Source organism: Paralichthys olivaceus, chromosome 21 (genome assembly GCF_024713975.1).
Source record: "Paralichthys olivaceus isolate ysfri-2021 chromosome 21, ASM2471397v2, whole genome shotgun sequence".
In the NCBI taxonomy this organism is placed as follows: Eukaryota; Metazoa; Chordata; class Actinopteri; order Pleuronectiformes; family Paralichthyidae; genus Paralichthys; species Paralichthys olivaceus.
The window spans coordinates 7,067,299-7,093,441 of NC_091113.1; the positions used below are offsets into that span (position 1 = coordinate 7,067,299).

The 26,143-nt window shown below is 41.4% G+C and overlaps 1 protein-coding gene and 1 long non-coding RNA gene across 2 annotated transcripts in view; one reads left to right on the forward strand and one right to left on the reverse strand.

The window, feature by feature from the left end:
* Window positions 1–26,143, forward strand: part of LOC138406022 (uncharacterized) — an 82,826-nt gene that overhangs the window by 7,823 nt on the left and 48,860 nt on the right. The window contains exons 2-3 of the long non-coding RNA XR_011239686.1: window positions 732–857; window positions 16,509–16,575. This is a non-coding gene — a long non-coding RNA (uncharacterized lncRNA). The remainder of the gene's footprint in view (window positions 1–731; window positions 858–16,508; window positions 16,576–26,143) is intronic.
* LOC109626870 (zinc finger protein 503-like) lies at window positions 19,923–22,537 on the reverse strand. Its single transcript, XM_020083056.2, has 2 exons — window positions 22,040–22,537; window positions 19,923–21,512 (listed from the first exon to the last, which is right to left on the reverse strand). Exons 1-2 carry the CDS (start codon window positions 22,292–22,294, stop codon window positions 20,085–20,087), a joined length of 1,683 nt encoding a protein of 560 aa, XP_019938615.1. The 5' UTR covers window positions 22,295–22,537; the 3' UTR covers window positions 19,923–20,084.

Consider the following 26,143-nt stretch of genomic DNA (forward strand, 5'->3'; position numbering starts at 1 on the left):
TCGCCTGGTTACGTCTGTGTGTGACACACGAGCAGGGGCTCGAGAGACAGATTATTATTAACTACAGTGCAGGGATAAGTGCTCAGGGTAATTGACTCAATATAAAGAATCAATCACTCAACATAGGAGGGCAGAGTGCACCTAAACTACATGTTGCATGTTCATTATTATACCAGAGTTTTTATTGTATCCCAGTTTTTCTATGAAGTAAATTTCCTCTACAATTTCCTCTTTTCTTGGCTGGCATTTTCCAACTTTCCACATGTTCTTCTGATTTATCAGCAAAATTTTAACCAGGCACCGATCCCTTCTTCATATCTTCTCTCCTAAATCAAAAGTACAAAACTTTAAATGTATACAGCTTGCAAAAATAAAGCTCACATGGCCATACAGATAGAAATGTCTCCACCAGAGGGGGCTAAAGGTCACACGCTAGTTTAGTTAAGTGTGCATTCCCTGATGCATTTTTGGTTTTTGAGTGCTGCTTTCCAAAGAACAGGATTATATACAAATACTACTGAACAATAACAAACTGTACTGAATATAAACAATGGCAAAAACTCCAGTGCAGAGGTCAGCAGTTCCTGTTTGACGATAAAACTTTTTATTCTCACACAGAACAAGATGTGGACAAACTATTTGTAAATTGCACCTCCTCTCTCTTTACCTGTTCTACCGGATGGATAACTTGCTCTCTGACGCTCTCCCTCTCTCTCTCTACTGATCTCAAGGTTCCTTGTCTGCCTCTCTGCTGCTGGTTACTGACAGAGTCCAGACAGCAGGGGAGGATAGAGTATTCCTTCATGAGGGCTGGGACACTTCCAGCTGGTCTGCTGAGGTGTGGGGCTTGCCTTGGGGTAAGACTCTTGTGTGAGTAAACACTATAACAATCCAGCAGAGAGACACGCTCCCCGGGTCGGGGAATTTTCTGGTATGTCAGAACAATGTCTGACACTGTTGTGATGATTGAGTTTTATAGGGCGGGCCTGACTCGAGCCTACTGTATGTGAGTGTTTTATGACATCCCATGCTGAGATGATTAATGCCCTCTGAAATGTGTTAGGCCCTTCTTTGTATGTGCGATCAGGCAATATTCAGTTTTTATCGCAGATTACAGGGAGCTTTATGAGCATGTTAAGATTCAAGTGATCCACTGTATCAGTCAATTTATTACTTATCAAATGCGCCCTGCACATTTTAAACCGCCGCGTGTCAGACGTCACTGCTGTTGTCGACGATGACATGTCATGTGAGTCTGCTCCTCTCAACTCTTGAATTTGACTTTGGCATCAGTCTTTCTCTCTGACTGACAGATAAGCGAGCGATACGACTCCATCAAAAAGTGCAGCCTGACAGTTTGATTTGACAACGCTTTTCAAACCGAATATACTCCTTGTTCCTGGTAATACATCATCTTGACAAGAAGAAAAGGGGTAAAAAAAAGAAAATGTAGATATTTGCAAATTTTACAAAATAATAGAAAAAAAAAATCCTCATTAGACTTTTATGGCACAAAGATAAGTAGCTATAGAAGTATAACATTTGAAAAATTGCAAAATATTTGCCTGACAGTATGTTCACATTAGCTGATTTCAGGGAAAGGAGGCCATTTTGTCCTGTTTTGTGTCTCATATCTCTGTGTCTCAGTAAAAAAAATTCCTCAAATCCTAAAAATTGAGAAACCACAACAAGATAAATGTAACTTTTGTGTTTTTTGCTCGATAAATAATGACTTTGTTTATTGATCATCAAAATTACATCCAATAAATAACAATAATAGACAGAATAGATGAAACTTCAAAACAATTCCTGTCTCTGCTGTTTCAAATGTGTTGCATGGAACTTCAATGTATAGAATATACGATGTGGAGGATTTATTTTAGTGACGTGTGGTACTTAAAGTACACACAAAGCAACTTTTAAAACCTAAGGCCTATGGGTAAACATGACCCTTTAATTGCCATTAAACAGCGTCTTTCATCAATAATTAATTGATGTGAAATGTTTTCTGCCATTAGCAGAGAACCTACATGGAGTTGTGGAAAAAGTCACTAAATATTCTTGCTCTTGCGCTGTCATCACTCGAGTGCGTAGATCTACATCATTGTGATATGCCTACATTCTGCACCCCCATTTAGCTAATAAAATGCATAGACGTAAATGATTCATGGCAACCATTTACATAATTCATAATTAAATCATAACCCGATGGCTTGGAATTTATTAATAGTGAAAACGCATGTGCTGCCATCGCGATATACTAATTAATATCTTTAGTTATCATTGGCACATTGCTCACTGGGCTGGGGTCTGGTTATGTGGCAGGAATAATGCAATGCAACAACAAATTATCTGTGCATTTAAGTGGGAATTTCTCGGAGTGATGGCCACAATATGCATTTGCCTTAAGAACTTAATGGAGGAATCTCTTTTATCAGAGATGTCACATGTTCTGGCTAATCATTGTGAACACTGTAAAGATAAGGGCTAATGCATTTCCCTCCTCGAGCTCCAGTGGACGGCTGCAGGGCGTCTTTAATCGCGCCCTGCACTTTTCATACAGTCCACAAAAAACATATGCCACACATGCTCTCTGTGACACGACTTATCTGCAGACAAAGGAAAGTCAAGTGAAAACAACATTGCTGCTAAATCATAAATACAAATCTTCATTAATCACTTTATTAGTTGTTGTGGTGCAAATTTATCAACCACCATTTTGGTAATAGATTATTTTTCCAAAAATTAGCTGGGTCTAGCCTGTCCATTGTAAGAATGTGTTACTCTATTGTGCAAAATTTATTTTTTATTATTATCATTTGTTATTATCAGATGTTTCAAAGACTTAAGACTTAAATTTAAATTCATTATAAATGGTTGGTTCACACAATTTTAAATGGAACTTTTCTCACTCACCTCTAATTGTATGAAGCCCTGCGGATAGTTTTGGTTTTATTTGTCCAGGGTGATGTGAGGTAACATGGCATGTCATTAGCACAATGACAAAAACATGTCATTAGCATAAATGATATCACGCACGCTTGTTTGTGCAGATGTGTTTATAGTGTAGCAGGAACGACAGGACAACAGTGAACACAGCCTACAGCTAATTAGAACACACAAAATAGACATACATAAATACAGAAGATGAGCTAAAAGAACATTTACAATAAGTCAGGAGGTTATAATATTACAAGTAATAATGATCAACAAACAATATGCTTAAAAGCACTGGGTTGTATATGAGTCAATAGGTTTAGACATTTGAATAGAATTTTGCTTATGGCTCCCATCTTTGAAAGAAAAGCACAAATACACACAGACATTTCACATGAACTCATGTTTACAGAGCTATTACATATATAGAAATTGACGTTATAAAGAGTGTTTTTCCTTTCGGCCAGGCTAATTTATAATTTTCATACGCAAACAGCCAACTACATCTTTGCACATCATCCATATTCACTAAATCAATATATTTTTTGTATTTTTGTAAACGGGTCCGTGATAATGCAGACATTGATATAAACAAGATGTTTTTTTGATTACCATGTGAGGACTACGAAATATTCCCCAGAAACTATTTTTAATGTTTTGGAGTGGCAGCGGAAAAAATTGAAGAGACAAACAGCTCAAAACAAAAAGCAAATAAAACCACAGCTATCTGCATGGCTACACATGAAAATAGAGCTGACAGATTAATAGATAAAGGAAATAATCAGCTCATGTTAGCTGCACTGAAGCCTGTAAAAACAAAGGATCGCCTGTGTTCAGTGGAAGAAAATTAAAAGGTTAATATGACCTCATAATAATATCACACTGCTTTCAAAAACACACGTGTCAGGCTACTGAACTCGTGTCACCGAGCACCTTTCCCCTTCTCTTATGAGCTCAATGTGGTCTCAGTTTCAACAGTTAATTCAAAAGTGAACATCCACTAACTCACCCCCACCAGTGGACAAACAAAGGGGTCCTCTTCACTAATGGTCCCTGAGGCTTCACCACTATCTATTGATCTGCTGTCACCCAATTTCTCCATGACTTATGCCCTGCTTAATTCCTATTACTGTGCACACTGAGGCCTTATCAGGGAGAACAATAGGCTTGTTGTGACTGAGGGCAAAAATACGAGCAGACCTGTGACAGTGTGAGCGCAAACTCATGACTTCAGCTCCTGGAGCCCTCTCGGTGACCTCCACGCTCATGTGGGCCTGCTTCAAGCCCTGCGCCGGAATACTAAACTTAGTCCGGACCGTTTGCAGATGAATCAGAAAATTGGATCTCGCTCGTTTCAAAAAAACGAGCCCTGAAAAAACAAGAGGGCCGGCTCCATAGCCATAAAACTGTCGCCGTGATATGTCTCCGGCAATGATGATTCTCAGTTTCTGCATGCCCGCTCTCCGGCTCCTCTTCCGCCCGCAAGCTGCTATCTCTTCCTTTCAATTATATGTTTCCCTGCTCTTTTAGACAAAGAGTAATAAAGCTATAAATTGTGTATGCAGCAGAAGGTATGGGCGTTCTGTCTCTGAACTGCTGTTGAAACTACCATAAACCACCCACAAAGTCAAAGATAAGGATTTACAGTTATTTAACATCATCCGTGTCCCCTAAATCACACTGATAAGAGAATTAAGTGATGGCTATAGGTTCTTTGTCCTCTAGCTATTGATTTTTTTTTAACAGCGAGGGCCAGTGCAATGTTTTTATTGAGCGTCCTATTTGCTTGAAGCTTAGCAGTGAAAATGGAGCTATTTGGATTGTTTTTATTGAACTCCCGAATCTGCACTGTGAATTAATTTATCTGATACTGAACCTTCTTTATGTTTCATTTCTATTCACTGTGGAAACGAACATAGTGTCAGAAAACATGGTCGAGACGTTACTAATAGAAAGCTTCAGTATTGGGGTCAGAATTCTTCTCCAAGCAGAAATTAGCTGCCTCCTTGAAGACCAATGAAGCAATTTATATATTTAAGTTACGTATATAGTTAAAGACAAGTCGGTCTTTATACCAATTGTTTTTTGGTATGGCGCAATTATGCCCCTGCGGCACAAAGTGCTGAAATTAACCACTCTAAATAGGAATGATTGTTCCTTTTTGGCCTCTCTAGACAAAACACATGACTTGATTTTCAGAAAGACATTCCTCCATAATAGTAATTGATATTAATTTCAAAAGCAGCGAATACTCTGCTTGTTAAAGCGGCCATTGTTTCACCAACCCCCGGAGAAAATTTCCCTCTTAGCGCAGACTGTCCCAGTTTGAACAAAGACGTGTTAAGCTTAGTGGAAGTTAGTCACTTGTTTCAGCATGAAAACACTTATGTCAGTGCCTCGGAGTCGTTGAAGCTGCAGCCGTTCACATTTAATGATTCAGTTGCTGTTTAGCTCCAAGTTCACGACCCCGGAGCTATGATAAATGTCAAGCGCGACAATATCCCGCTAACTAGACACTTCACTGCCAACCAATCATCTTGCTATTGACTGGGAAAGCATAAGGCGCGGTAATGTGACTCTACATGCTGCGTTACAGTATCTGTGAAAGCATGTGGGCCACGGATTCAGTCTGTGTCTGCTGACTGTCAGCTTCCACTCCTGATCACACACCAGGCAGTTGGAGCAGTTCTCTGATAAAGTGTCAGTACTTTCATTAATCATGGAAATGTCAGGGTTGTTATATAAGAACAAGTATTTATGTGGTTGAAGCTTACGTGTAAAAAAGTAGTTCCTAATAACCTGCATGATCTTATGGAAATATGCCTTTGACACCACACATTGTGGTATTATTATATTTTTAATTATCAAGTTAGTTAGTAAGTTGATAATTCCCATTCACATCTACATTTCTATCATATTTATAGTTAGATATATTTAGTCATAAAAGTTATTTCATTTTGGAAATATGAATCATGCAAATAAATTTGTGTCACCACCTTTCCCTCCTTTATTATGTCCACAATGTTTCCTCAGTTCAGACAGCTAATTATGTTAATTATGGAAACATAGAAACATTAAAATAGCCATTATGCGTCAGTGCCCAATCAACAAGTTGTCTATAATAACGGAGTGTAAAGCTTGATGAATGATAGGGGTGTACTTCCTGTGAAACCAGGAATCAAGTCTGACCCACCCAGCTCCATGATGGGAGGTATTTATGATGGTTTAAAGCTGCCGGCTGGGACGGCTTCGCTCCGTCATGCAGCTACCATATATCAATCCCAGAGGGGGCTGCAGGGCTGTGCCTCTATGTATAGCCCAGCTGGGTTTTATTTTGGCAGGGGGTCATTCCATTTTGCACACAGACCTCCCAGTTGGTCAGTCTTAGTATAATATCTACTGAAGAGGCGTTTAGCAGGTGGTAAGAAGGCAACAACAGTGGCAGAAATATATGTTCTGTCGTAAAATTATGTGTCTTCTAATCTGTGATTACATAGAAACAAATTAGACAAAACTCAAGCTATAGTAAGATTTATTTAGATCAATGTAAGAACATATTGTACTAATCATTAATATACTCAAGTGCAATAAGTGGTATAGATAATCGAAAGGTTTGTTGGGTGTCAATGATACATACAATGCATTTTGATGAATAAAAGTGAATGTAAATACAACTTTGTTTGTTGACAGGAAAACTCTGCTGGGTACCTCATTGCCACAGGGTTGTTGTCGACAGCTAATTGTACAATGTGTACAACCAAACTTATGGTTTTCACTAAAATACATTCTTTTTTCAGGCTGGAGAAAATTGACTCTTGTCTCATTCACTATTTTGAAGTGATTTGTGTGGAGAGTATAGGAGCTGGAGTCTTTCAGCAGATCTGAAGACATAAACATGTTTTCGTCAGAGCTGAAATGAGCCTTTGTATAGAAGTTTGTACACTGACATTGTCACTGACAGTTTACGTTATTGTCATGTAAACAAACCAAGCATTTCCTATAGATTTTTCATCTTTTCATCATGATGCTGCAAATCGCTGTACTGCTTGGACAATGTTAAGACAGAAATGCTATACAAATAAATGTATTACTTAAACATACATTGAAAGGTAAATCAGTTACAGCCCTATAAGTTATGATGATCAATGGAGGGGGGGGTCCTCCTTTTGTGCTCTGCCTCATTAGTAAACTGTGGGAACAAAAGACACAGAGCACAGGAGTCTTAAATCCACATAAATACAGCTGAGCGGGAATTATGCTCAAATGTAAAACTCCCAAATAAACGGAATTGGAAAACTCTCGGGGGCGTCTTCTAAACTTTGCTGCGGTCATCAATCAAGAATATTGCCACGCGAGTTCATGCAGGACTCGGACAAACTGCTTCTTTAAGCATTTCTCCGGGAGGCATAAAAATATATTTACGGTCACCACAGGCAGGTGTAAAGGAAGATTGGCAAACATGAAAATAAAGTCGTCTCCCGGGTGCCATCGAGCTGTGCCGGGCTGCGTTAAATCATAGATGGAAAGAACAACAGTCTGGTGGGACAACAGTCCAGTCTGACAAAGCACTGCCTTGGGCCTGTGTTTTACATCGTCTCCAAAGCCCATTATTGGAGTCAATGTTTCGTCCTCATACCTGTTTTCAGCGCCGTAATGAACTTCATATGTCTTATTCGGCACAGTTTCATGTAAACTACATTTATAGTGTATATTACCCACTGCCAAGATTTAAGGCTGCAGAGGATCCTGTTTCTGCACTTAGCTGATGTGGGATTGATTTCCTTTACAAATATATGAATCACCGGGGTCATTACTGAGCCAGACTCTTTCATTAAATTGAGCTATATCTCCTGCTTCCAGGGCATTCAGAGAGCTCAGCACCAGGAATACACTGTGCACCCATTGGCTGATGCAGAACATTGACCCTCTGAAGAGACAGTGGGTGACAATGCTCTATTGGAGCCTTTTAATAATTCAGATGTATGTGGAGGGATTGTAAATACACTTACAAGTGGATCAGGTTGATAAATAGAGAAGCAAGAAAAATCTGAGCAGTTATTTGAATGAGTAATCTGAAGAGTGGTAGAAAATTATAAATATAACGATACACCAGTGTACTTGTATACGTGTCAGCTTACCTTAATGCTTTCCAAAACCTTTTTAATTGGGAGGCTTCTAACGGATCACTGCATTTCGCTCCCACTAGAATATTCCTCACACACACACACACACACACACTCACACTCGCAGGCAGTATTGACTTTTCAAATAAAAAGACATTAATGTAGATAACGGCCATTTTGAATCCTCATTAGTCACCGGTAATCTAGAAACATGGGCGATATATTAAGAGTGGTGTTCGCGGCTAGTCATTAAAGGAGAAATAAAAGACAAAATAAATCCAATCTTGGAATGCCTGTGATTAATCATGTTGGCCACCGCTGGCTGGCTGGCTGCTTAACAGTTTTATTGACTCATTTATGCTGGTTTCCCTGATAATCCATTTATTCTGAATAATGCCTCCCTTCATGCTCGAAGTGCTGTGTTCAGGTGATACCACTAAAAACTGTATTTTTTTTTTTAGTCCCTTCCCCCTTGACAAACATATATTACAACGATTACGTGGAATGGCTGACAGAAGAAAGGCCACAATTCAACATTATTCAAGTAAGCTTTTAATGAAAGTGTTAATTAAGTATATTTTCAGTTGTTCCTTAAGGGCATCACAAACTGAGATATTATCATGAATAATTTACTGCAGAGGATCTAATTAGAACTATTTTAATGTCATTTTTTGCAGCAGAGAATTACTAAACAAGAGCAACAACATATGCACAAAGGTTGACCAGTGTCCCTGAAGTAGCACAGAAGGCCGTGCATAGCATCATGGGGAGTGAGACAGTGGAGCGATAAGCAATGATTAAGATGTTCCTGTGAATAACATAAGGGAGGATCACACACAGCGGCTGGGGAGAGTAATTCCTCTGTCCAGACTGTTTAAGCAGCTCAGACAGCTGTGCATCTGCACCTCTGGCAGCTGAAGTGATTCATGAGATACAAACAGGAAAGCCAAAGTCCAGACTCACCATGACCCCATCCGACCTTGCACCACCGTCCTAAACTTCAGTCAGAGGCTCCTCCTCATCGTCCAGATGTGTGGGAAGTAGTTTAGACGGATTTAAGAGGCACTTCCGTCATCACACCTGACCGAAGAGTGACGGTCAATACTCGCTAAATAAATTTCAGCAAGAGAAGAAATATGTAAATGTTTTTTATGTATCTATTTGTACACAGATGTACATATGTAAGATACATAAAAAATACGTGGCAGACGACCTGAACGATCTCATAATTTTGAATCCTCAAAATAAAATTCTGGGTCAGCGCTGAAGACTAATCACTTGTTCCAACATTCGTCAGACTTCCTCTTCCCTACTTCTTGAGATATCCTGTGAAACAAACAAAAAACAAGGCCATAAAAATCAAATTAAAGTCCTGCAGCAGAGGTCAAGAATGAGAATCACGAGGATTATGCCTTTAAGCATTTCTAGATGAAAAAAAAATCACAGCTGCTACTTTTCAAGCCAGTCGCGAGTGGTCTGTTTCCGTTGAACATTAGCAGATATTTGCTTGTGTGTGTGAGTGTATACCGTAATGAGGATTTTGAGCGTTCTCAGCAGTGTCTCAGGAGACTCTCTTGACTCAAAGCCTGAAGCCTATCAAGTATCCCACACAGCACAAGTCCCAGCACCTGACGACATGGTTCTGCAGGGAGTTTCTGCTGTCACAATAAATCAGGAGCCGACAGGATACAGTGTAATCACGCCGGTGTCTCGTTTCACTCAGCCCCTGTCAAATACTTCAGCCAACTCCGAGCTGCACATAGTGGCACACATCGGCACAACTGCACATGTTGCTGTACCCGCAGTGCTTGATGGTTGACTTGAGAGGAATAATCCATCGAAGATAAGCTGCTGATGGTTTATGTTTGCGTGTCTGTTGCACACAATGATGTACTGTGTTCTTAAACACCCCTCACTTTGATAGCAGATGGAATAAATTGCCTCTGAGGCAAATAAGCCTAGAAGGTCTGTTTTATATCCTAACATCATACCTCGGAACTGAGGCGTTAAAGATCCTCGAAGATGAAAACAAAGTGCTCCTCTCTGTAACCGTATGAATCCTATACTTCAAAACCAAAGTAAACTGAGATGTCTGAGCTATCAGAGCAGGGAATCACGCTGCGCTTATATCAGAGCTCCTTTCCCTCCATAAAGATGAATCATAATGTCTAATTCTCACAAATTACCCAAACATTATGTAGCTCTCTCATTTCCTACACTGTTTAATCTGTGTCTGGAGTATTTGCTGTCACTTCATGTTGCAAACACTCCTCTCTCTCTGGCAGCTCATTGTCTTTTGATGGGCCATAAAAGGCCCGGTTTGATGGATGATAACTCGGGGCATCTCTCTTTGTTGTGGGATGTGACGACTGAGTGCGTGTGAGATGTGAGGGGAAGACGCAGTGTGAATGGGAGATGTCATCGACGTCTCGCGCTGACACCGAAGGCCCTCAGCGCGAGCTTTGATCTACGTGAATTATTCCGAAGCAAACACAAATAAAAGATTCCAGTGTGTTAGAGTTGCCTGGGCGGAAGTTGAACTGTTTTCCATGATAATTTCTAATACAGACCTGCTGATCAGGATTCTGCAAAAAGTTTAGACAAATTTGACAAATTGGAAAAGGTGTTCCCAGGTAGGCGGCGCACGCTGTGGCTTCTACCTGATGTAAAACATGATCCATCAAGAGAGATGACGGCTTGTGTCATTGAACTCCTGAGCCGGTCAAATAAATACTGAGCGCTCTGTAGGCCCTGGACTTCCTGCTGACCCTACAACATCTGCTCGGGCACTTAACTGCTTAATGTATTAGCTGTGAGAACAGGGCAGGTGTTTTCAGCTGGAGCCAGAGAACATGAAAAACAGATTGCGCCTCTGGTCCGTGCAGTTGAATCAAAATGAGCCAGTCTCCCCTCAGCTTTTCTCATAGAGTGGAAACACAAATATTGTTTCGGCGTGAATGGCAGCTGGGAATATTTCATCAGCCTAAAAACGAAAAATATAATTGACAACAGCTTGCATAAGGGATCTATAATGAGATAAGGACTAATATGGCTATATATAAATCACCCTTATTAAAAGCAAAGGCTTACGCTGCAGTATAAACAGCTTTACAACATATTGCAGCCATGGTGCAGATCTGCACGTCCACGTGAGACTTTTACTTTTATGCTAACAGCTTAGCGTAATGTGTTTCATGTCCTTTTACATTGGAGATTGCAACAGGAACACTTTAAAGGTCATCGCATTTAACACACATGCAAAACATTTCCCAGCTGCTAGCTTTAACCATTAGGAGTTAAAGGAATTAAATATATTTGGGAGTTAGGTCACTGGGAGAATCCCCCAGGAGGCGATGGGGGAGGCTGATCGATTACACAACATGTGATAAATACAGCATGTGCTGTTATTTGTGATAAGCTGATTACCTTATACTTAGCTGGTGCTTAGTTTTGTCCCCGGAGGATTTTTGTCTGTGATCTTTATAGAGTCAGTATAAAAGTTTTATTATACAGTAAAGTGTTTGTGCAACGCCGGTCACATTGCATCATTGTTTTTTCAAGGGATGTTTCAGAGCCACGTTGCTGGTTTGGCTGCAGCAGTTTGTCCCACAGAAACAGGGTTAAATCGGAGTCAGATTAAATGGTTTATATGTATTAACCGACTTTAAAATACTGATAAAATGTGTTTGTGATTTGGAATATTTGAACGTTTTGAGGATTTATCCCCTCATTATAATGCACATTGCATTATAGTTTTATTTAGAGTATGCTTTTCATAGGCTTTGACTGATCCTGCTGCTGTAAATACTCACTCATGCACTAAATCCTCAGCTAAAAACAGTCCCAACTCTCCATTGAGTAGCATTGGTAAAGACTATATATACTTCTGCTCCTTTAAGAAATAAATTAGCCCTTAAGAAATGAGAATATATGTTCTTGGCCAATTTGTAAAGGTTTATGTCTTCATTAGGCACCAAGGGACCTGGGGCTAAAACTTGAGTCTGAGAAACCGACTGAATAATTGTTGGTTTTAGTCTCTTTATGTTAACACAGTTTTATCCTTCACAAAGGTGGTTATGTTTTCATTGCTGTCTGTTCGTGTGTTCATTATCAGGATTATGCAAAAAAAATAAAAAATTAGAAACTTTGTGAGATACCTTATCTCTTTTAAACATTTTCCCTACTCATTTACTTCCTCTTAACTACTGCACTCACTGGAATAAAAAAATATAGCATGTGGGTATATACATTATTTTCTGTGTATGTATATTTTGCAGATCTGGATCCTAATGCAATCATTTTCTCATTAGAAAAAATGAATATATATTTTTACAATTCTCAGGTGAGGTACTCTGAGTTGTTCTAATTATTTAGAAATTGTGAACATGGCTACAAATGACTGTGCTCACCTGTGTGGGTGCACCACATGTCAGCTCTCCTGTCAGTTGAAAATGAATTCTGCAGTTCATAACCTTGGGTTAAAGCAACCCAGGATACGTCAAGTTGACCACTGTCATTCATTTCCTTCAATGATATATCTGCTTATTTATTCTTTCTTCTTTGGACTCTTGTATCTTTTTCTCTCATACAAGCTCATCTTTATGTCGTACACAGCAATCTTCAGCCATCTGGTTTTCATTTCCTGTGAGGTTCAAGATGGTAGGAGAGTTTTTAAAAAAAGGAGCCTCGTTTGAACCGGGGGCTAATGTAGTCAGGATGGAATCTGTCACTCAGTCTATTGCATGTTGATGACTAAGGGCAGTTTCAGCTGTAAGCAGTCCATGATTTATGGACACTGAGTGAACTCTTGTAAGCAAAAGCCAGCGCGGAGTTCAGAGCAGCAACTGGGCCCTTTTTTTGGCCGCCGCTCGCCTGCATTTTCTTTCCATTCATGCCAAAGTATTTCGCACGGCAATTAGCTCCATCCTCATTTGGGTCTGCAGTCCCACAGGGTTAGCCAAGTCATTTATCATCCTCGGGGCTTGGAGCTCCTCAGCTCCGTCTCAGGTAGTTTCTGTAAACAGTCGTCGGCCTTGCTCTTTCCATTTCACCAAATGAAAAGGAGATACAGTAGTTTTGAGGTTCTGCCATCCATCCATCTGTCAGAGGCTTTGCTTTTTTCTCTACAGGTGTGAAGGCAAAGGGAAATGTCATTTCACATGGCTCATTTGTCAAATGGTAACTACATGGTTAGAGTGAATAGTGTGATGACAACATGGCCCCTTGCTTTTTTCAGAGGGTCAACTGCTTTGGATTTGGCATGTAGAGTGTGGACAAGATTAAAGACTATTCTGTGCAGGGCTAATGAGGAGTAAGAGGACTGGAGTTGTTATTTTAGAACTTTATTCATATTTTGCATTTTACTGCCGTTCATAGAGCTTTTTAATAGCACCTTTGACATTTAGAGTAAGTTTACATTCATAGTTGTAAGAAATATAACCTTGTTAGGCACAGATTAAAGAACTATTCATGTTTTATGCCAATATATACATTGAGTTATATTGAAACCTAAGTGTTGGCTCTGCTACAAGTATTTCTATAGCTTCCAAATGTCTGTGGGGCGTCATTAAAACACATATCTGAGCAGACAGAGTCGTAAACATATGCGGGGTACATTTTTGCGGTCTTAGCTGAAACATCCATAGATGCAGCCAGGAAAATAATTGAACTACAGTATGTGCATTTTTCTATTTTCCCATCTATCCTTGGAGAGTCATTACTGTTCAAAGAGCCTGCCAACTGATTCCGAATCCATCATTTGTTGAACCGATATATTGCGGTCTCTGTCGCCAATACGTCTTTATCAATCAGAATTAAGGAATTGGATTAGGCCCTTTGGTTTTCTCCTCCTTCACGCTGCAGTGCAGGCCCAGGGGTTATGGGGAGTATGAGAGGGGACTAATTGTCAAGGTTATGTCTCAGTGGATGATTGATGTGAGGCCGGGCTGTTTTTGTCAGCTTGTCAGGTGGCTGGAATGTTTAATGTTCTCATTATTGGTTGCTCTGTTGTGTATATTTCTCTGTCAGCACCGCTGAGCCATCTGAACTGCCAGAGCACTTCAAAGGCCTGCAGGTCATCCGTCTTCCCCCTGACGCCCTGAATGTTCAGCCTCAGCTGAGTGCTGGTGATTTGTTATGACTTGAGAGCCAGCTGACAGACAGGTCTCTTATAAAAAAACATGCACCCATTTCCCTTTTGTCGTGCAGTGAAAGCATCGCTGCTCCTGTAATGTGGTGGGGCAGTTGGGGGGGCAACACAACTGTCACAGCAGGCTGGCACCTGACAGTTGTGTCATCTCACTAATTTGCAGACAGGACGGCTCGAAGTATTTTGTCTTCTCTTCTTTTTTTGCCTCAATGTGGATTTTGGTCCTGGTGTCACAGACTCTCACAGGTCACCATCTGTTATGAAGCGCCACAGGGAACAAAGCCGAAAAGGGATCACTATATTAAGACACATTTTCATATTCATCATTAGTCCAGGGCTCGGTTTATGGTGTGAGATGGCACTGAGCAGAGAGCATCATGGGAAGAATGCCGATGGCTGCAAGAGAAGGGAGAGAAGTGAAAGGTGAGATGCTAAAGACAAGAGATGGGGAAGAAAACAGAGTCCAAATCTCGATTCTTTTCCCAGGCCCTTTACAAGATTGATTGTTTTCTGCTGATCTAATTTTGGAACGTAGGAAAACAGTCCATTTGTCTCAAAGAAAAATGATGTGCCACATGGTGCAGATGGAATTTTTTTTTTTGAAAGCCGAAAAAGATTAAAGAGAAACTCTGCTCTTCAGCCTAATCACGAGCTGTAGATTACTCTACTGATTTAACCAGATGGCAGGCTCGATTCTGTGGGTCTTCCTGTATATTAATGAACAGCAGTCTGTTATATTTGACTTAGGTAAGTGAAATGTCCATCACCTGTAATGGTCTGCCAGCTGGCATTATACATTTCGCACCACTGTGGGTCGATGTGGCATTTTTCATTTGCAACGATCTTGAAGCAAAATTTTTGTGACCTGCTATTCTCTGTCATTGTCACTGTTCTGGTAAATATATATTTTTTTTTCACCAGGAAGAAAAAGTCTCCAAGTTGTGTCCTCAGCTAATTTCCTCTCATAGGTCAAGGCAATAATTCTGGCAGTAAAACTGTCGCGTCGGGCGAGGCGCACAAGTTCGATAGTAACTTGATTAAGTTTGCCTGTCGACATGACTGCAAACACGGCAATACAGTGTGTTAACAAACCTAATAATGGGAAGGGGGAGATAAAGTGGAGGGGACGATTTTCTTGCCAGTAGTGGTGCCATGAGCCGCTGACCTTAAAGACCAAGGTGGCTTTGGTCCATTGTTGGTTAGTGTTAATGTTTTCTTTGTCTATTTCATTTTAAAATGTGAAAAATGGAAGAGACTAAACTTAACTGGTAACCATCTTGTAGCTTCTCTTCTTTATGATGCATCTTGGGAGAATAAAACGTTATTGAATATATACAGAGCAATTTACAGGAACATGAGGATAACAAATGCATCGTCAGACGCATTTTTCCAACAAAAAAATAGTAATTTTAAGATGAAAGCCTTATGAATAATATGCTATATGCATTTTGTTAAAGGGAAAACAAAATCTAAGATGCAATCAACTGAAATGACTACGGAAGACTTTTTTTGTGTAAATCACGCACTGTACAAGAAAGAGCATTGAACTCGATTGTGGGTTTTATTTTGAAAAGATCATGCCCATTGTATATCAGTGGCTTTGTGAGAATGAGTCTGTTAAAGGTTTGTTAATCAGATCTCAAAAGCTTTTAAGCTCAGTGTGCTAAAGAAACTGATTGTCTTTGTCTCAGAATGTCAGTGTGGAGTCCCGGCAGAAAACTTAAAGCGGCAACGAACACATGTTTGCCAGCCGGAGCCCCCAGAAACTCTGGCCATGAATATGCCAGGCCTAATTTTAAACCAACAGCGGGGGAAACTTTGGCCGCGTTTCCCTAACCAGAAAGCACGAACGGCGAGGAAGCACAATGCCAGTGTGTCATACATTTAAACACTGTTAAATTAAAGGCTGTTTACTGTTCTCAGAGGCCATTCATCTTACTCAACGCTCGTCCGCTCCTTGCAAATTTGTCAGTAAGAGCTTCCACATGCCAGGACCAGGAGCGGGGGGAAAACGTTGGGGTTATCAGAGGAGGGTTTTCATAGCGTGTCTCTTCAGTCGGCCTGTAGTTAATTAGCCACCTCCACACAATAAGGCCATAAGTCATTAATCACCCGGACCCCAGCCGAAGTCGACTCGCTGTGAGCAAGACGTTTGGAGACAAAAAAGTTTGCCGGCTATGACGGACCTCAGAATGGCCCTTGTCAGTGGTGTGTAAATTATAGGGCATGTTGAGTGCTGAAAGACAAGGACCCACTGTTTAGCTCACTGTTGCTCTTTCCTTTGCTTTGTGTGTTGACAGATTCTCTTCGAGGGAAAATTCCCCTTTCCTCCCATTGGTCGCCTTATGACTCAAATAGACTTTTATTGTGAGTATACAGCATCCACACATGCACTCACGCACACATTATTCATATTAAGATAATCTCAGTGTACCAAGTTCATTTCCTCATTATACGATGCCTCACTGGAGTTAATAGAAGAAGACAAGCTCCAAAGGTCAGCGGCTGCAGGAGAACCCAGCTTTAACTTTGTATTCCTGCCGTTTACTTTGCTTGTCAAAGGGAGGAAATGATGGAGTGATGATAAATACAGCGCTTGTTTGGAGAGGCAAAAGCCTTTCTCCTGCAAAAATAAACCGCCGCGTTTCTCAGCATGATGGAAGACACACTTCTCAGCTGATTGAACATGCAAAAGGTCATCGGTTTTCCCCCTCCGCGTCTGTAAACAGAGATCTGCCTGGTTTTCCAGAGAACATAAGCACTGAAGAGGGTTTATTCAAAGCAGCGACGGTTTATGTAAGAAGGGGGAATTCTGTGATTGGGTCATTAATACGGCTGACAAAAGGGTGTTAAATTCATTAGATGACTGCAACATGTGTAACAAGTGTTTGAAAGCTGGTTGATGTATGCGTTTGATGCATTAACTTGTTTGTGAAAAGTCAGGATCGTCAGCTCAGCGAAGCGGCGAGCGGCTTTCAACCAACATGCAGAGTAACACATGGGGTCCAGCTGCTCAAAAGTGGCCATTTTTAATATCAACGTGGCCGTGCTGATTTACAGCCCACCCCCGTCCTCCTCAGGTGAAAGGCCGGGAGTATTGCTCATGCCGCAGTTCAAAGCAGAACAGGTGGGGCCGTCCCCGTGATTCAACATGGAGTCAGAAAGCCGTCCAGCTTCTCATCTCCTGACAGTGTTCTACATTCAGACATGTGGAAAAGAGATCCTCTTGTCACAGGGAAACCAGATTGATAGACTTTAGCTCGCTGGGATAGATGCATGTGAAGCCCACTGAGCCAGTTAATGTAATAAACAGAGAGCAATTACCCACATGATGCAGCGTCTGACCCTGATGACTAACTCCAAAGATAAAATATATGATCAAAAGACTTCAAACTGTTAATGCTTCTGCACTGCCAAATGTTAATGTAATTGATCCAGTACAGGTTTATAAATACTGATCGCCCAACAAAACTCATCTCAAACTTCCTAAAAAGTACAAGTCCGTTTTTTATGCAGTGTCATTTACTGTTTGGTGGATTAGCATTAGCATACCATTTACCATAGCAGCATTCATTGTCAGATACACTTTATTTTTTATTCATTTTACAGGATTTGTACGAATATTTTTATATTTTTAAGGTGAATTTAAGCTAATTACAAAATATTACAACATAGGCTTTAAAATATGAAGTGGGGGAAAACTGGTTTCTACTAATATTCACTTGGAATAATAGCAACACAGTTTCACTTTAAAACAACTAATATGCAGATATCAGGATACATTTTTATGTATTTACAGTATTTATCAATTATATAACTAAACAAAAAAATAATATTTGGTTCTTATGCTTACTCAGACTATGAGTACAAAATAAAATAAAAAATAGATATCTGCTAACAACAAGTAAAATGATTTTATACTTCTTATAAATAATAGATGGGGTTAACTAAAATAAAGTGTCATTGATATTTCTAAGAAATCGTGGCAGTTTTTATTGCTGTTTGTGTTATTAATGGCTGATTAGTGTCATTTAGGATCTTGATTTTTGCAATAATTTCTTCTGTGTCCCTTTGATTTTTATGTCACTTCCTTTGTTTTGTAAAAAAAAAAAGATTAACTCATAAAAATTGAATATTAAGATTCCACACAAGAAACTATTTAACACTATAACATGGCAATTACTATTTAAATATAAATTTTCAAACAGTCAAGTCTACATGTAACAAGCCCAGACGCTTTAGTGCACAGATTACACATCCATCCATCATGTGATACCATTAATTTAAATGCGATCATTTATTTACTGGTGTATCTGTTTGTACATGAGAGGATGTGTGAGTTTTACACTGCTGTATCACATGTCAGAAATAATGGTCACGGACCTTAATCCAGTTTGTTCACATCAAGTTGTTTGAAAATGAAAAGAAAAGATGCTTCACATCTGATCCACGCCGGCTTCATGGCTGACTGCTTGTGGTGTTGAATTGTGGGTTAGGGGCGTCATTACCATCTCTCACTGAGCTATGTTTAGGACTCATCTCCATGACGGATGGGTGGATTTGAAGAATATGACATGTGACCGTTAATGATGGTGATTTTATTGCCGGAGAACAGCCTGATTTACAGACTATGGATAACGACACTGTTGGCTTGATTTAGCTGATTTGTTTTAAAGTGCTGATTAAACAGTTAGAGGCCTGGCTTTATTTCATGCTGCCTGCCTCGTGGCTTCATCACAGCGATTACAGAAGCAGTGGAAACGTCCCACATCTGGTGTCATCGTAAATCTTTGTTTAGCCCGACCCCCCACTGATATCAACGGCTCGTTTGTCTTCGTTAATGAAACAATAACCCATGACCTGGTGGTTGAGAAGATTCACCGTGTTTTGATGAGGACATGTGAAATTACACACACACACACACTCACACACACTGTAGCTACAGCACCAACTTTTGTTAATGGTGTCAGTTTCTTGTCAGCATAAGTTAGTAAAACAAAAACACACACGCTCACAGGAATCTAAAAGTTTAAAGGCCATTTGTAAAAACTCAGTGTCAGCCACATGACCAAGATATAACACGACAGTCGAGGTTAAAAATAAAAAGGATAGTTAAATTTTGCCATGTACGTCCACAATGATTCCAAATATATATACTTTTTGTGTTTAGATTTTCCACCAACTCCAACACAAAATGTGGATTAGTAAAAATAAATGAATAATATATATTTGGCCTATAAAAAAAACACAATCTTTTAAAGCCTTCTTTCTCCTGGCAAAAAAAAAAAAACTTAATTTAAAAAAAAATTACTTTTGACTGATGACTCAAATAATGAAAACAAGCAAATGCGGATTAATTTGAAAAAATAAACCCCTCTTCTCTAAAATACAAATGACACATTATAACCACTGAAGTGTCTGAAACTTTGTGTAAAGTCGACTCCCCCACGAACTAAATCAATCACAGCTCTGAAGAAGCTGCTCTGATTGATTTTCCACATCCATCATTCTGTCAGATCACTCAGCACCAGCATGTCCTCCACAGGCAGAATTAAAATAACTTTTACAAAGTCACTTCAGTATTGAGATTAAAATCCACATTATTGCTTAATGGCTTCAAGAAAGAAAGTACTGCAGACAAAGAGCTTTTAGATGCACAGCAGAAACATCACCCAGACATATTCTCTCTTGTGTAAAATAATGCACATTGAGGCTTTTCAAAGTTAAATTATAGTACTTTTTTATTTTAGTCACGCTTGAAGCTATCGCAAATAAATACAGTGATCCCCATATGGATCCAGTCCCTGCATGAAGTACAATATAAAACTCATTGGGCCTAAATCTCCTTTATAAATGTAGGCTATAACTCTGTGGTTCTACTGGTATCCTAAGGCTGAGGCTGTTGTCAGTCTCTGTCCATACAAGGCGTAGGGGGAGTAATATGCCCCGGTGGCTGCAGGCACCGGCACCGGGGCACCGGGAGCGGGCAGGGGGCTCTTTGAATAAGGGTGATAGCGGCTGCTCAGTCCGAGGGGGTGATGGGGGCCCCTGAGGGCCAGCGTGCCGGGGCTGCCCGGGCTGCCGTTAGGAGGCATGTGCATGTGACAGGCCATGGCAGCGGCGGCAGCGGCGTTGGCGAGAGAAGACGAGCCCGGGTACCCAGAGATCAACTTCTCCGTGCCAGCAAAGGCCGTGTGAGTCCGCAAGTGGCTGAGCAGCTCCTCGGAGGAGGAGAAGCGCTTGTCGCAAGGTCCGTTAGCAGACACCCAGTTACACACGTGCGGGAGGGGGTCATTGGGCAGCATGAACCCGTAAGGGTACAAGGGATGTCCGCTGAAGGATGGGGCCGAGGAGTGCACGCCGTGCAACGGGTGCGTCGGGTACATGATCTGGTATCCAGACTTGAGCGCGTTGGCAGCGGCAGCAGCTGCAGCAGAGTCATGTGCGCAGTTTGCGCTGGACGCACCGGACAAATGGCTTGTGCAGTGGTAGCTCAGGCAGTAGGGGTCTCTACACAGACTTGCGGACATGAGGGACGGCGGAGAGGCTCCAGCTAAGGGGCTCGATCCTGCTTTACTGCAGGCCGCAGCGAACTGTGCGCTCAACAGCTGGCTGCTGGATTTGGTGGGGTCAAGGGTCATTCCATGAGGGAGGAACGGCTGTGCGTAACCCGCATACGCACCCGCTAAACTTCCAGGGTAAGAAATACCAGCAGGTGGCATAGGGAAAACTGTGTGACCGGGCTTATAGGGGGAAACAGGGGCCACCAGTCCGGAGGCGAGGACGGAGGATGACGATGAGGTTACAGATGTTGAGTCTGATGTAAGAGTCTTGGATCCAGATGTGCTCTCCTGGTGATGGCTGCCATCAGAGGTAATTCCACTTATCCTATGGCTACCATTACTCTCAGTCGTGCTGCTTTTATTGCTATCAGACTCCTTCTTCTCCTCCTTGTCCCCCGCTTTGCCGTCGAGCGGCAGTGGAGAGACTGAGGTGCAGGAGCTGGGGCTGCCTGTCCTGGGGGTGAACGGCTGGCAGGTGGCGCTAGGTACTCGGAAACCGTTTTTATCTCCACTGAGGCTGCTGCTCGAGTCCTTCTTCTCTGCGGATTTGGAGTAAGGTTTGAAGCTGGATTTGTCGTCGGCTCCGATGTCGCTCATTTTCAGCGGCCCGGATTTGGTCTCCTTGTCACTAGATCCATTGGAGGTCACGGAGGACAGTTTGGAGGAGGACGGCGGGTCCGGTTTGCCGATCTGAGAGCACGTCTGGGCCAAAAGAGCCAGTGGACTTTTCTTGGCATCCAGCTGCAAAATAGGAAAAACACACTTAATACAAAAATCATGAAACACTTGTACAAATAACGTTGAGTGGTTAAAAACGCACATTTGGCCGTTCCGGTTTTGCGCATGAACTTATCTCAGGATGAAACTCAAAACTCAGACTAATAGGCACGAAGGGAAACATCGTGCACACACGCATACAAGATACGATTATAACTACCACAAGTACAAAACGACAAACATGGACAATCCATTTTCCACATAGATGTTATTGATATTTAAAGTGAGTCAAATTCCAGCTCATTATTTTAATGCTGAGAAAATAAAAACTGCAGAAATTGGAGAAGACCAAACTCCAAATATGGTCTGAAATTACATTAAGAGAGATTTCAGTTTATTCGTTTCCATATCGGGGGATTCGTCGCGTGATCTGAATAAAATCTGAACACAATTTATCCATAACATTCATCCAGCGACAGCTCCGGTGTCCAGTGGCGAAACGCAGCGAACTGGTGCCCGTGTGCGCAAAACGTTTTCACCGTGGTTCTTACCTCGATGGGACTGACCGGGGTGGAGGGTAAAGGCTGGAGGTATTCCGGGTGTAAAATGTGTCCTGCCCGAGCCGTGAGCATTTTCAAAACCTTGATGGGAAGACGGCTGGCTTGACGAGAAGGGTCTGCGGGAGAGACGGAGTTGTGTACGAACGGCCGGCTGATCTTCACTGCGCCCCTCTCTCCCGAGGAGCCGCTCTGCCAGGCTGGGTTGGTGCTATTTCTCAGGACAGAGATCGTGGGCGATGTGATCATGACCCAATTCTCGTAATAATGGTTGAGAGATGCATGTGTAGGGTAAAAGAGGCCAACACGGTAAAAAGACTTCCACGGAGAATGAAAGAACCAACGTTAAAATCCTCCAGAAGAAGACGAAGGGCGAGCGAGAGCAGAATCCGTGCGTATCGCAGCCGCAGTGTTTGTTCCCTGGCGTTGCTCTGACAGTGTGTGGCTGCGGGTCCGAGAGCGCACTCGGTTTACGTGGGTCGTGGACAGGAGGGATCACTCCGCCTCCTCGCCAGCAGCGTCTGAATTAGTCCGCGGATGACAGCCTCTTTGCCTCCTCCCAATCAAAAACACAGATCCCGAGGTGATGGTTGGAAGGAATGTGACGTTTCCTCCTCACACGGGTGTCTATTTCAGATCTCACCCTCTCCGAGCGCTTTTAATTCAGAGGTTGTTTTTTTTTATCTGCGTCCTTGCGTAATTGGCACTGTGACGCATGCGCCGCCCCGTGCGTCCTGTGTGGTTTTGGGGGAATAGTTGGGACAGAATGAAGATGACCAGAACGTCTTTATGTCAAGCGAGCAGCAGATACATTTTTAATTAAGCCAAAGTCTTTCCAAAAAATAATTTACGATATTCTGCAAATTGGCACCCCTGCAGCACTTTACGCATCTCGCTCCAACATGAAGTAAGTGATTCTGAGCTCATTTTCATTTAGTTAAATGGACTGCAATCATGGAAACCACAGAGGCCTTGGGATGAATGTGCCTTCGCGCCTCAGAAGTGAATACAGCCCGACTCAAAAACAACCTTCTGAGGGCTTCTCTGGTCACAGACCCACCGATACCCATCGCCTTGTTTCCCATTTGCTGCAACTCCCTCCTCTCAATCACGCAGCCTGTCATCTGTCAGTTCCCTGTCCTGATCTGTCAGCTGTCTCCACATTCCCCCCCCCCCACACTCTTCTCTCAGTCAGATTCAGGTCAACCACTGCAAAGTGAATCCAACGAGAAGTGGAGAGAAGAAGTGATGTGTCTCTCCCTCTCACTCCATCATCATTTAGGCCATTTCATAGTCTGCCTGCTCTGGTGAAACTCAAAACACACACAACTTGTTTTTAATTGAGAATAAGCAGGAATTGTTTTTAGCAGAGGCTTTCTCCTGCTATTCAGTGTCATGTCCAAGGGTCGTTTTGGTTTGTTTTGCAGATTAAAAACATTCGTCCAAGTTTCCTCCACATTCAAGCAAAGAAAAAAAACTTATTTTTTATTCCAAGAGCGCTTAAAACCCCTCTTGTGGCTGCCATTAATCATTAAAGCTTCCACGTTTCTTCCCATCGAAATAGACCCACTTATCTTATTACTCAATAGCCTATAAATGTCTTGCTGATCAGGCGAAAGTTAAACATATGCAAGTGTTTTTTGATTGATAACAGAGGTGCTGTTTTCGGCAAAGGCTGTCAGGCTCTGACACAGCGCTCTGAGTTATTAGGGCAGAGAAGGGCGACCATAAATTTCGACCGTCAGGCAAAAACTCCTTTATTGTGGACGTGATGGATGGCTCGCCGCGGCAGACACCAAATTCTCGGCTTCATCCTTAAATGGCTGCACATTTCTTTTTCTTTTTTTTTTACCTCTCGTCGCCGTAATTCATTACTTTTAAACAGAAAGCTTGAAAATTTCCCGAAAGTAATATGAATCGCCTGGACTCTGCAGTGAATACAAGCATTTAAAAGCAGGGCAGGGTAGCACAAGGTCTTTATATGTGATGATATAAAAACAAGAACATGTGTGGGCATTGTATTTAAAGAGGAGAAAGACTATATTTTTATAAAAAGCTTTCAATTATGTTTTCTTTTCTGAAAACTCCCTTAGAGCTCATGTTACCAGTCAACCCTTAAGCTTTTGAAAATAACAAATGAGGATAATCACAGTTAAGGTTCACTGAATAATTCTAGCACAATATATTCTGTCTGTAATTAAGCAAAATCTTTCATAACCTTTTCATCCCATACAAGTTATAGAAATTTTACTTTCTATACATAAAAATGTAAAAAAAAATGTGTTCATTAGACCCACTTTTATTACTGACCTTTAAAAACTCTCTTTTATTTTATTTATACAGAGTTGTACTGTTGCTGCTGAGTGTCCTTATCTCTACTCTTGTCCTTGGACAAAGAAAATACAGAATGATAAACAAAACCTACAGGTCAGCTGAAGCTCTGAATTGTTTTCAGAATCGCACAAAGGACAAAGTTATATTTTTGTTTCTAAAAGTTCTTTTCTCTGAATTTTTTCAGGGTCATATGAAATCTAAATGAGCCAGGTGAGATTATCTCCCTCCAGCAGGTTTTTAGTTTAACTTTGGGTCTTGTGGTGTTTTGTACTGTGGTGCTCAACAGAAACAACTCATACGACAACTTCACTGTTTCTCCTTGGAGTTGATTGAAAATTAATCATTGAAAAACAATGGCAGTCAAAGTCGCAGTGAAAGCAGCCGCTCTATACTGCAGACTTGTATGTTGCTTATTATATAATGTATAATTGTAGCATGGTTGTATTTCAAAATTTATGCTCCCTTATTAGACACTCTGACCTCATGAGAGAGTGTAAAAGTGATATTATTGTGAAATCTGCTTTTCTTCACCAGGCACGTTGGACGTTGCAGGAAGATCTATCCAAGCAGCATTTTTATTCTGCTCTCTTTAGACACATGTACATTCAAAACCACCACAGAGAACCTGTAACTGAAACCATTTGAAAATCAACCAAAAAAAACCTCAGGTGCAGGAGCCCTTGACATATAGCTTTCAGAAAGGATATGGTCGATAAATGCGACATTATAATGTCGAGCAAATGGAATAAGAAATTCCCTCGACATGACATGAAAATTCACCTTGTGGCAGCCGGCGCGGGGCGCGCCACGTCAGCAGCCAGACAGGCCGACTGGAGCTGACAGGTAAAAAGGGGAGATGATGGTTGGAAGGTGCTATTGTTTCATGCCTCTCTCTTGACCTGTCAGGTCTGGGCACAGAGGCCTGGATCGAGGACCTCCTTGACACATGAAAACAGTTTTAAAAGGCCGTTATCCAGACTATGGTGATTGCTCCTGTTTAATTGATTTGCTCTGCACTGAGGCCTGTCACATTAATAATGGTTAAGTACAGTCCCAGCGTGTCACACAGAGTGGTGCGTCTATCGGGAAATGAACAGCCATAACTAACTGCTGTGTGTGAAGCCAGAACAGCAGTTTCATTCTCGGGCTGAAACTATGATATTTATAATATAACTGCTCTCTGTTGAAGTACAGCAGCTGTACATTTTCTTCTTTTTTCCCTCTATAGGGTTCAGACCACTTCCCCTTTCGTGGCCTCAGACTTTCGGACCACGCTGTATATTTTAAAAGCCTGTCACAGATTCACCTCTTCATTAAAATGGCTCTATATGGCTGAAGTAAATCTCCTTCTCATTATGAACTATACCATCTAGAGTAAAACAGAGCTACACTGACAAGTAAATGGCGTTGAGTGAATAAGACTCCGATTACGCTCTCCACCACTTCACAGGAGCCTTTGACAGGCTGCAGTAGACATTAAGTCGCTGATATTTCCATGACTGACTGACAGTCTGAAATTGCTCCCATCACCTTGATAGCATGGTAATGCACCTTGCATGTGGACTGTCTTTAAAGTGCAGGAAATTAGACTCCAAGTTGAGAGTTGCCTTTCAAGCAAATATGACAAGAAAATAGACTGCTTTTCTTCTGCGCCCGGAGAAGGAAAAAAGGCCCCACAGCAGCTGGCATAAAATAAGAGGTTATAGGAGAACGTGTCAGGAAGTATTACATATATTGTGTGTTTAAGACAGGACATTTCAGATA